Source organism: Salvelinus sp. IW2-2015, linkage group LG1, assembly GCF_002910315.2.
Source record: "Salvelinus sp. IW2-2015 linkage group LG1, ASM291031v2, whole genome shotgun sequence".
In the NCBI taxonomy this organism is placed as follows: domain Eukaryota; kingdom Metazoa; phylum Chordata; class Actinopteri; order Salmoniformes; family Salmonidae; genus Salvelinus; species Salvelinus sp. IW2-2015.
Window position 1 is genome coordinate 50016844 of NC_036838.1, and position 12329 is coordinate 50029172.

At 40.0% G+C, this 12329-nt stretch overlaps 3 protein-coding genes across 4 annotated transcripts; 1 reads left to right on the plus strand and 2 right to left on the minus strand.

Moving 5' to 3' along the window:
* Positions 1–668: 668 nt before the first annotated feature.
* Positions 669–2054, minus strand: LOC111972094 (oxytocin receptor-like). The gene is made up of 2 exons (XM_023998978.2): positions 1154–2054; positions 669–941 (listed from the first exon to the last, which is right to left on the minus strand). The coding sequence occupies exons 1-2, from the start codon at positions 2016–2018 to the stop codon at positions 736–738; spliced, it is 1071 nt and encodes a 356-aa protein (XP_023854746.1). The 5' UTR covers positions 2019–2054; the 3' UTR covers positions 669–735.
* A 1114-nt stretch (positions 2055–3168) lies between these two features.
* On the minus strand, positions 3169–7353 carry trnt1 (tRNA nucleotidyl transferase, CCA-adding, 1). 2 transcript variants are annotated; one of them, XM_023995422.2, is made up of 8 exons: positions 7255–7353; positions 6781–6923; positions 5581–5774; positions 5207–5345; positions 4978–5104; positions 4640–4833; positions 4184–4437; positions 3169–4031 (listed from the first exon to the last, which is right to left on the minus strand). In XM_023995422.2, exons 2-8 carry the CDS (start codon positions 6914–6916, stop codon positions 3783–3785), a joined length of 1293 nt encoding a protein of 430 aa, XP_023851190.1. In that variant the 5' UTR covers positions 6917–6923; positions 7255–7353; the 3' UTR covers positions 3169–3782. The 2 variants fall into 2 exon arrangements, with proteins under 2 accessions (XP_023851190.1, XP_023851200.1); XM_023995432.2 differs by having other exon boundaries at positions 6771–6923.
* A 399-nt stretch (positions 7354–7752) lies between these two features.
* Positions 7753–11658, plus strand: arl6ip5a (ADP-ribosylation factor-like 6 interacting protein 5a). The gene is made up of 3 exons (XM_023995446.2): positions 7753–8086; positions 10473–10690; positions 10881–11658. The coding sequence occupies exons 1-3, from the start codon at positions 7764–7766 to the stop codon at positions 11057–11059; spliced, it is 720 nt and encodes a 239-aa protein (XP_023851214.1). The 5' UTR covers positions 7753–7763; the 3' UTR covers positions 11060–11658.
* Positions 11659–12329: the final 671 nt, after the last annotated feature.

A 12329-nucleotide genomic window follows, 5' to 3' on the forward strand; every position in this document is an offset into this window, starting at 1 on the left:
ATAGATACTTTTGTACCTATTTCCTCCAGCATCTTCACAAGGTCCTTTGCTGTTGTTCTGGGATTGATTTGCACTTTTTGCACCAAAGTACTTTCATCTCTAGGAGATAGAATGTGTCTCCTTCCTGATCGGTATGACGGCTGCGTGGTTCAATGGTGTTTATACTTGCGTACTATTGTTTGTACAGATTTACGTGGTACCTTCAGGCATTTGGAAATTGCTCCCAATGATGAACCAGACTTGTGGAGGTCTACAATTCCTTTTCTGAGGTCTGTCTGATTTCTTTTGATTTTCCCATGATGTCAAGCTCAAAAGAGGCTTTGAGTTTGAAGGTAGGCTTTGAAATACATCCACAGGTACACCTCCAATTGACTCAATGATGTCAATTAGCCTGTCAGAAGCTTCTAAAGCCATGACATAATTTTATGGAATTTTCCAAGCTGTTGAAAGGCACAGTCACCTTAGTGTATGTAAACTTCTGTCCCACTGTAATTGTGATACAGTGAATTATAAGTGAAATAATCTGTCTGTAAACAATTGTTGAGAAAAATMACTTGTGTCATGCAGAAAGTAGATGTCCTATCCAGCTTGCCAAAACTAGAGTTTGTTAACAAGAATTTTGTGGAGTGGTTGAAAAATGAGTTTTAATGACTCCAACCTAAGTGTATGTAAACTTCCTACTTCAACTGTATACATCAAGCTCTAACAGCCAGAGAGAGCGCTGTGCCGCTTGTTTCATCTGGATTCAGAAAGGCTCTTAAAACTGATGTACAAGGAGCTGACCACAGTGGCTTCTTCTTGTATGGAGTCCTTAATGTCCGACTGGCTAACACACACCGCCATGAGTCTCTTGGGGAGCTTCCCGCTGAAGAGCAGGTAGATGCAGGGGTTTGCACAGCTGTTCAGACTTGCCAGAAGCATCAGGATAGAGAAAGTTGCAGCTGAAATCAATATTAAAACACAGAATATTATTATCAAGTAGCAGCATCCTGATTCCATGTAATTCTATACATTTTAGCACAGGCCTACCCTAATAGAAGATAAATAAATTAAACCTACATTGTAAAATTTTAATTCAGGCATTAAAACATTTGACAATATGATTGAATTCTAGTTGAATTCTAAGTGTTTCTGAATATTGAAGAGCACTTACTCTCAGTGGGTGCGTGGACATCCCAGACGGACCACAGCTGGACAGTGAAGAAAGGAGTCCAACAGATAATGTAGACAAGAACAATGACCACGGTCATCTTCACGGTCTTGATCCTGGCTTTGGACACTCCAGCAACGCTACTGGTCCTGGAGTGTAGAGGTTTGGTGACAATTTCCGATGCTTGATGTGTTTTCATGTGAAAGTTGATTTGAACAGCTCGGCAAATACGCACCTGGCAAACGATAACAGTTAAGATTGGCAACACATATATCACCAGAGTGGTCCAGGTCACGTAAGCTTTTAGTCCCCAAGGTTTGATGAAGTCAGCCCAGCAGTCATAGACACCAGGCGCAATTTGAACTCGGGAGAAGATGAACAGTTGAGGGAGACTGCCGAAGAGGGACACGGACCATGCAACGCACACAGGCACGTTCCAGCTCGCTCTGCGCCTTTGGAAAGTCACCATGGGGTTACAGATGGCTTGGTAGCGATCAATGGTCATCACTACAATCATGTAAGTGGAGGCAAACATGCCAACGACCTGCATGTATTTCACCAGGCGGCACATTATGTCAGGACCAATGAATCTGTCCGTTACATCCCACATCAGCTGCGGACAAACTTGGAAAAAGGTGACCACCAGGTCTGCCAGGCAAAGGTGAAAAACAAAGACGCGCATCCTCGACAGCTGCGTCCTCTGCTRCCACAACACCAATAGCAGTACAAAGTTTAACATTGCGGCACTGAAAAATATGATGCTCAAAAGGGCTATTTCAACTCGAGCCAAGCGCTCATCACGTGGCACATCTTCTGCCAATTCCGTTTTCAAACTTATATTACTATTATTTGAAGTAAAGAAAGTCATAATTTCGCTACAAAATAACACAATTTTATGATAAAAACTCAAATTATTCGGTCCTTAAGCTAATGTTCACAAATAGTTAAAATATAACCTATCAACTGCACAGCATATCACAAACCCCCAAATCTGCCTTGGAAAATGTATGCAACTGAAAAAGAAATGTCCTTATGAAAATGTACACATAATTATTAACAGACTAAAGACGTTAACTGTTCTACAGCAATTGTTTAAAGGATAGACATAGAAAGCGTCTTGACGCGCGAAAACMTTGGAGATGGATGTCACCAAGTGCGTGCAACGATGTGAATAGAGGAGCGTCGGCAGCCTCAAATTATTTATATATTGGATGCGCAGCAGGAGGGCGGGGCTATGCTTCTGCATCTTTACAATAACAACGCCTTCTATACATTTTATAAATAAATTATACATCTGGAAAGGTTATACCGGTACTCAGGATTCACTGCAAAAGGCAGAAAGTGGCATGCAATAGTACAACATGATAGGACTCATAGGCATCACACAGTAAGTAGCATATATACAGTGGGGAGAACAAGTATTGGATACACTGCCGATTTTGCAGGTTTTCCTACTTACAAAGCATGTAGAGGTCTGCAATTCTTATCATAGGTACACTTCAACTGTGAGAGACGGAATCTAAAACAAAAATCCAGAAAATCACATTGTATGATTTTTAAGTAATTCATTTCCATTTTATTGCATGACATAAGTATTTGATCACCTACCAACCAGTAAGAATTCCGACTCTCACAGACCTGTTAGTTTTTCTTTAAGAAGCACTCCTGTTCTCCACTCATTACCTGTATTAACTGCACCTGTTTGAACTCGTTACCTGTATAAAAGACACCTGTCCACACACTCAATCAATCTCTCACAGTTGAAGTGTACCTATGATAAATATTACAGACCTCTACATGCTTTGTAAGTAGGAAAACCTGCAAAATCGGCAGTGTATCCAATACTTGTTCTCCCCACTGTATATGAATATCAAAATTAAGTAGAATACCATTTGTATTTTGTTCATTTGTATTTTGTTAAAGTCAAGCTTGTGCTTTATTATTTGTGTCACTTAAGTATCATCCTTTCAAAGTTAGGCTATAGTCTAACTTTTTACACACCACCTGCTTTATCTATGAAACATTAAATAGACTAAATATTTAATAAGAGAAAACACACAAAGAAACCACACTATACACAAGCTGATTTCACCCTCAAGCCATTTGATGAGTTGTCAAAACAAAATTCTAAATTCCTGGAGTCATGTTTTTTCTCAGCCCATGAAATACAGATTTATTCGGTWCACTATATTGGTCAAAGACCGGCTGTCTGAGATATGATTATAGGGCATTCCAAACAATTCCACATTGCTCATTAGCCTTTCATTGCTCAAATCACCATTGAGAATTGGCAAAATATCCAGTTTGACTGAATCCCAACTACAATCCCAACAGCAGATTGGCCAATCTCAAAGGCATTTCGGGGCAGGAAATGTACAAAATAATAGWTCTGATATCAATAATGCCACAGATGTTGAGATACTGCAGTGGCTTAGGTTGATTACAAACTTTCTTCATAGGACAGCTGTGCAGTTGAGAGCATAATACCAAAACTCTAAGTGCTGCACTGGGCTAAATTAGTTAAACAAAGTAAATATGATTCAGTCCTTGTGAGGTTTCTTTCTCATATTCAACACTCAGTCTGGAAAACAACAGAGGTGTATGAGGGGGTAACACCTGCTACACACTGGAATTATGTCTTGTTAACATGACAAAGCAGCTCGTCTTTGTCCATCTGGTAACGGCTCCTTTTCCACACGTCTCGTAGGTTCTGTAGGGTAGTACCGATCTCCTTGCCTGAGGTGATGCCCATCTTCCTCAAGTCATGCCCACTCACGGGGAAGCGAGGAATGGACCATCTGCCCATCTCTGCCAGTAACTTGTCCTCTCCCTGGTACTTGAGCAGTTCACATACTTTACTCTGAGCATCTACCTCCCGACTCTGCAAACAAGATACATAGAAATTATCTACCAGACCATGTGGTTCTATCAGATTGGGCTTCATACACTCCGTTCCAAAAAGGACACAATCTTGACAGTCTTAATTTAAATAGAGTAAGTGGTGTTACATCAACTCATTTTGACTGTGCTTACATCTATGATAAAGTCAGTGTAGGGCTTCAGGCTGTCTGGATCATCCTGGGATTTATGGAGGTCCCGTCTGTGTTTGACCAGGAACAGACCCAGGTTCTTCTCCTCCCTGGAGACCTTCAGCCTCAGGTCCATCTTCTCCACATCCTGGGAGCAGCGGAACAGGGCCGACAGAACAGTCACGGGCTTGGGAGAATGGTCCTTCACATGCTGCCAGATCCGCTTCATCTCCTCCACGTCGCCCTCTGCAGGTAAACCTTGGAATAAAAGTATAACTCTTACACAACTATAATTACGATAACATCTAAAAATACCTATGCTCTAGCTGAGAACATTTCTAGTGGTCTGTCACCGGGACGCCCTAAATATAGTGCTTTGAGGTATGCTTTATGTAGTTGGTTGCATGGTTGCATGACTCCCCATAACATTATTCCTAGCAAACAGGGCTTTCTCCCTCACCTATGTACTGAGCCAGGCCCAGCTCATACATGACCTTTAGTAGGTGGGCAGCATGGTTTCCCACCACCATCTTCTTCAACTCAACCCAGATGCGCTCCCCTGATATGGCTGCCAGGCCACGGGCGTTTTCCCTGATGGCCTCCAAGGTGACAGGGTCATGTTCCGCTGCCTTTACTGACACCCGGCCATAAAACCTGGGMGCAGACCGGGGGATATACACAAGTAAAGACAGAAATAACATGCAGAAACCCTCACATACTAAAGTTTAATTTGTTAATAGCCATAGCCAAGTCCAACAAACACCTGCCCCATTTACACCCCAGACAAGTCTAGATTACCTGAAGTATCGTAATATTCTCAAGTAGTCCTCCTGAATCCTTTGCTCAGCTCTGCCAACAAACCGAACCTTTCGGTTCTTGAGGTCCTCATATCCTTGGAAGTAATCATATAGGGTCCCATCTAACCCTGTTTGGTCAGAAATCAAATAAGAAGACATGTATTTTCCCCCCTTCTAATGTCAAGTTTGGCATTCATTTCAGAAGGGTTGAAAATATACTATAAACACACCTAAAAACATGGAGTTGATGGTGAGGTCTCTACGCTCTGCGTCTTTTTGCCAGTCTGTTGTGAACTCCACCTCTGCATGACGTCCATCCGTCTCAACATCTACGCGCAGTGTGGTCACTTCAAAGTTCTCATTGTGAAGCTAGAGATGAAAAGACAAATGTCATGTGTTTTAAAGCAACAAACACACAGGCCTACTGTACAGCAGAATTCACGCTACATTGACTTTTAACACTTCACCACATCGTAACAAAATCAGATTGTAGAAAGAAATGTGGTGTAAGAGAACATTTCAACATCACATCAGTCTCACATTCTGGATGTGGAATATTTGTGTATAGCTGGTCAAACTGCACATCAATCTTGGGTACTCTTACTCGAGCAGTGATGGTCCCATGCTTCTCCCCTTTATTGTTGATCATCCTGATCCCTGCATTCTGGAACATGCTCTTCATCTCCTCTGGTGTTGCTGTGGTCGCAAAGTCCACATCCTCTGGCCGCTTCCCAGACAAGAGGTCCCTCACAGCACCCCCTGCTATCCTCAGCTCAAACTTGTGCTTCTCAAAGATCTCTATGGAGAAGTACATGCATAAATTGATAAGATGTCTAGTGTTGACATGCATTGAATACCCCTGCATCACTTAATTCATTAATCATAATATAAGCAGACACACTGATTAATAAATTCTGATCCAAACCTGGTTCTCAAGTCCCAGCCTCATGGTATCTGGATTGATGACAAGTTGTCTTTTGTAACACACATTGAAAACTTGAGAAAGAAGCTGAGATCTATGATTGTTTTTTTTAATTTAGAAATATTTTCAGAACTGAGGCTGGATTTATAAGGAGGACTGTTCAAACAACGCTTCTCCCTGTAATAGACTAGGGTGACATTATTTATACGCACGTGGCAGCCTCTGTTTTGAAACCATTGGACTGGGTTCAGTTTTAGGACTCATTGTATTCTTTACAAACGTGTAAGAGAGCTGCATTTATTTATATACAAAGCAGTCTTGCAGAAACTTCCTCAGTACATTACTTCATTGATTAATTTTAGATGTACAAATTACCAAACCCATTCTCAGGGATGGATAACTCTGAAGATCCTTTTTGGTCTTCACAGAATTGGGAAAATCTGCTTTTAGTTTTTGTTGCCCCTTGTGTGTGGAACAATACACAAACAATTCCTTACTATTCAATATTCCTTTCAGGCATTTTCAATTATTGATTGGAGACTGTTACAGAATGCGATTGCTTTTCTTAAATATGTTTAATGTTGTTTATTATGTGTTTTGTTATAGTGTGTTTTGTAGGGCTGTTGTGTTTTATTGATGAATTGTTTTTTGTAAACATATACAGGGCTCCCTTGTGAACTTGTTCTCTCAATGTCCCTGTTTAAATAAAGGTTAATAATATTACAAATCACTAAGTAGAGAACTGGGATATTTTAAACTCCCGAGGATAAACTTATTCTGGGCTGTTGTCATCTTCCACGTTCTGCTTGTGAGGTTAAGTGCCACTGACCTAGACTTTGATATAGCCAAATTGGTTGGTAGCAAAAATGTACCTGCTCTCACCTGCTATGCCATTCAGTCCATCGCTGAATAAGGACTTGAACTCTGTAGTCTTCAGCTGCATGGTGAAGAGACTTCTGGCACTCCAAGTTAGACGAACTCCGCTAATCACCACAGGATTCAGGATTCTCCCCCACATCTAGATACTGTCGTTGAGCAGAGCAAGTCAATGTTAGCTATAGCTAGCTGTGGTTAGRTAGCTAACGTTAACTATTGATGTGCAATTGCTTAACTTGTGGGGGTTGCCACACACATTCAGCTAGTTTAGAGACAAAACAACTATCGTAATATTATCATTACAGCTAGTAGCTAGTTAGGACAGAAATTGGATTCCATGTTCCACTAGCTATTGCTAGTTAATTTAGCAAACTGAAGCAATCATATTGGCTCTTGTAAGCGACATATATTTAAAAAGTACATATGGTAAAGTACAATTGTATCATCATGCAGCTGGCTATTAATCTCATATGGACAGACCTGCAATAAATTATGAATAATTTCCCTTCTTTGGGGATGTTGGTAGAAACATTATTCCCGTTCCATACGTGTTCTGCGACAGCAGGAAGTGTACTTACTTTCACCGCAGGAAGTCGCTGACTGTGACCAATTAGAGTGTGATTCGTCATAAAAAGGGCGGGGTACAGAAGAAACAACGCGCGATTTCATGCGAATAATTTTTTGAATTACTGTTACTCTGTTGCAATTTATTTGACACTGTTGGCCTCAGTCACTTTGTTACTACAGTTGCGCAATGTCTAGCAGCGTAGAACATTTCCCTAAACTAAGTACTAATGCCATAATTCCACTTGAGAGAGAGATGAAAATACTGTAAATATATGTATGGTTGATAACTCTTAAATTGATTCAATAGATTACTCTAAAATCAATTAACTGTTATCAGAGAGATTATAAAACGCATTTTCAGCACGCTGGATAAATGACTCCGTAGCCTCTGTTCCATCTTTGATCAGACCATTCATTGATCTATGAGTTCTTCAGGGTGGTACTTCGAAAGCTATCGCGAGAAACTGATTTTTTTTTATTTAGTGACTGTTGAATCTGAGCTTCTGTTTGCAGTAGCCTACAACAAGCCGAGTCATTATATTTTACACTCTTCACATAGTAGCCACATGGCTAGGGTAGAACTCACACCGCTGAAACCCTGGGACGATTTCTTCCCAGGTTCCGACCGATTTGCTAAACCAGACGCGAGAGATTTACCTAGATGGAACAACAGGGTTGTCAACAACTTGCTTTACTATCAGACAAACTATTTTGCAATGGCTATCATTGTTTTCCTTGTTGTTGGGTAAGTAGCATGAGACACTGTCCACAATTTGTATCGAGAACATAAAATATCTGGTGTGCCATACTACACTTAGGTTAAAATGGGCTGGGTGGTATATTAAATGTGCAATAAGCAGAAATCACTAAGCCATTTCCTGTTTACTAAAATTCTAATAGTTTGCCTAATTTCAGTTTATGTGATTAAACAAGCAATGTATAGTGTCGAGAATCATTGTACCTTCAAAACTGCAGTACAATATATTTTCAATACCAGGAAATAGTATTTTCAGCTGTTTGGAACTAGTGTACAAAATCGAAAGTAAAAAGACAAACTAAACGTAAGAACGGGAAGCATATAAATAGTGAACATTTAATAGATATACTGCTTTTTAGACTTGCTCTATAACTTACATTTTTATGTGAATCTGGTCGGTCGCTCAAAAAGTTACATATTGCAGCTTTAAGTGTTGGGAAATCTGATTTACTGTAGTTCACCATTACTAGTTATAACAGTTAACATCAATTAAAACTACAATCTTGGATTCGTTTTTCAGCTAAATGACAGCCCGCTCCTTGTTTTGTTATACATTGTTAGGTTTTTCTTGTTTGTGTGTATGAACAATGGAGTATAGTTTGGGTTATGATAGGGTAAAACAGTTGTGCTATTGAGCTGAGCCATTTATAAGTTCTTAAAGAATAATTTTATCAATGGCCATTAAACAGATTCTCAGATCCCAGATTTTACCTTTAACTAATGCCTGAAATTAAAGCTGGGTCTCATTAGCTAATTATGGATGCAGGGACTCACTTTAAAGTCTAAACATAGGAGCTGCCCATAGCAGCTGTTATGGCACTATGTGGCTACTATGCATGARGTTGATGCTTTATACTGTCTTACAGTTCACCTAAATAAGCTTTCTCTTTCCATTGCCATATCTGAAGGTTGGCACCTTGCTAGGCCTATTTATGACTAATGCCAAGGGAGACAGAGCGCATGATTGGTCAACCGAAACCTCCAGACTAATTTTGAGCGTAGAGGATGTGGGCACGCTTCACAGGTTGAGAGACTCATGTCTTGCATCCTGCTGAAGCTCTTCATGAAAATAATAATAGTAATTTAACTTGTAGAGCACTTTTCATTACAGAACATAATGTAAAAGCGCACAAAAAGTGAAGAAACAACACTTTGAAATTGAGATGATGAAGTTGAAGATTGAATGTCTCTAATTGGCTTCGGATGTTGGAAAGGCTGGGAGTTGAGGCAGCTTGGATTGGAAATGCAGTGTAGCTTCAGCGGAAGGGGCATCGATGGTACAGCCAGAGAGAAACAAAGACAGTCTGACAAGACAAACAGGCCCAGAGCTCTTCATCAGTGCACCACACCTGCTTTGGCGGTCAGTTCCTCCAAACGTCGCTCCTCCGTAGGTGCTGGTCCTCTATTGCCAAACATGTAGCACCCACCTGGGTGATGTAATGGCTGCTGAAAAGCACACAAAAAGCCACCACATCTTGTCAGTGGTTCATCTCTGGATGCAGCATGCAGTCCTTGTTGTAGTTATTCCCGACAGATGAAAGCCGGGGCTGCATTGTTTAAATTCAAACAGCCATTTAGCTAGATAATGCAATGCTTGTCTATGTATGTTATCACATTAACATTTAATTTATTTCATTTCACAATGCTTTTAGAAAATTCATATAAACCCTTGCTAGTGTCTAATTCGTTAATTTGTTTCTAGAATTGCTCAGATTTACAATGTGAAATTTCACAAATGGTGGTATCCTGTCATGACTGCATAACTAACAATTGATCACCAAAATCACTATGGCGGAAGGGTTTTTACTTAAKAAATTGTCATCTTTTGGCTAGGCCTACTTGGTTATGATGACACACCGCTGCTATGGTGGTCAACTACTAGGCCCCTAATTCCTGCTCACTTATCAGCTGCTGTTCTAGATAACAGGGATATGAGAAACATCTGTTGTTATTCACTGGAGGTTGGGCAAAGTTCACTATTGGAGTCTGAAGACATAACGTCCAGGAGTCATATTATCTAAAACAACTCTCTTGAATGAAGTTTGAGACAAACCATTGGAAATGATAACATTCCTAACAATGCACCATAGGGCTATGTCAAAACTACTTGCTGTGTAAATGTCCCACTCATCCTTCAGTGGGTTATTATTTTGTAGATTCACTTTTGTAACATGTCATCATAATCTTTGAAATTGCTCTCATTGTGGTTGTTAATGAAACATCTTTTGTATAAATATTTGCATTTGGGCTAAAAAGTCATGTTGATGTGTTGACAACCTATCACCACTAGATGGTATCCATGACTACATGAAATATCAACTGTTCCACCCACCCAGCCGTCTCATTATGTTGTGGTGTGTGTGTTTCCCTGCAGGTTCCTCAACCCTATGGGGATGTTCATGGGCATGGCAGTGGTGTCGCTGGTCTTCCTGGGCTCAGTTTGGGCTGGAGAGAATAAGGCCATGATCAAAGACTTTAAGAGGCAGAACCCCACATTATTTGTCATGGCAGTGATGGTAGCCAGCTACTTTCTTATGTCTCTCTTCGATGGCGTTATGGTCTTCATGTTTGGGATCACATTTCCTATTCTCTGTAAGTTGAACGGTTTGGTATTAAATGTTTCTTCAAGCTACACCACAATTATGCCATTGGTAAATAAATAGGCAAACTTGAATTTAAGTTATTCCAATTTGAAAATATCCTGGAGGTATTACTTACATTGGTGTTTTTACATTAGTGCAAAGTAAGGGTATTAATCTGCTTCTATATATTTTGACTTCAGTGATCTTTGCACACGCCTCACTTCGCCTTCGCAACATGAAAAATAAACTGGAGAATAAGATAGAGGGGGCGGGGCTGAAGAAGTCACCAATGGGTATTCTACTGGAGGCGCTGGGCCAGCAGGAAGAGAGCCTGCAGAAGATCCAGGAGTTCCTAGAGGGGAAACCCAAGGAAGGATGAACTCTACACAGAAAACAAACACACACGCCACAGTCCCTGTGTTGTCATAGGTCCCCTATCAACATCCCTGGCCTCTGATTAATGGGAACGCGTTCCTTTGCACACCCTCTTTAATGTGCAGTCTCAATGCATTCAGTCAATGTTGGATAGAAATCATTGTAATACATGTTTGAACACTTCAGCTACAAACCGTATAGCCTATCTCGCATGCAGGTGTATGTGTGTTTGTTGGTTTAGTCTAAAGAACATGTGTTGAAAACCCAAGCTTTAGTTTAACTTCAGAATATTTGTTACTCCACCCAGAACTTGTCAGAACACTTCTTTCAAGTAGTGATGACAGCATCTCGATACTGGCTCACATCCTTGCTATGCAATGTTGCAAACAAGTTGCAAATTAGTATTCCTTGTTGAATGTATTTGTGTGTGTAGGTGGGCAAATGTTTCCAAATCCCATATGCAATATTTACACAACCTATTCATGCTTTGTGACTTTTGTAAATATAACAAGAGTGAAAACATTGTGGTGTTCAAAGCACATCTGTGACCTGACAGATTGAGGTCACTTGGTTTGAGAAAATAAATAAACAAACGGAACTATGTTTTGTTGTTCGATGAATGAATTCAGTTATCTCACAAATGAAGCAGTAGTGAATTAGGTTTTTTAAATGCTGTGGATTCTCTCTGAAGTGTATACAAACATTGTAATGTGAAAATGCTGATTTGTGGAGAGTAGAACTTTACTACCTTTATTTCTAAGCTTTACTACTTTATTGGTTACCGTCCTCAACAAAAGATCTGAATTATTTAATTTATGCTTCGTTATTTTCAATTAAGAGAAACTGACGCTTGCCTATGAATGAGAGGTTGTGAAATCACTGTGGATTATTAACTATTGTGTAAAATAAATATATCACTGCCAAACTATTCTGAAGGCAAGAGAGTTTCAAGTCTTTTGTTTTGTACAGGGTGTTTTTCCTCACTAAATGCAAAGGTGTATTTAACTACAACATTGGATGGAAAGTAGCCCTACATTTCACTCTAATAAAATAAGAACCACACTAAAGAACCAAGCCAATGCTTTATGTTCTGGTGCATATGAGAGAGATGTAGAACTTTAATGTGGTGTATTTCATAATCAAATCAAATGGTCTTTAAACAAGTATATGATTTAGAACTTCAAAGGAATAAGGGYTACTAACCTATGTCCATCAGCATTCACTCAGCACCTCACACTATTTCATCTCCATAGTACCTCCAAGGTTATGGATGA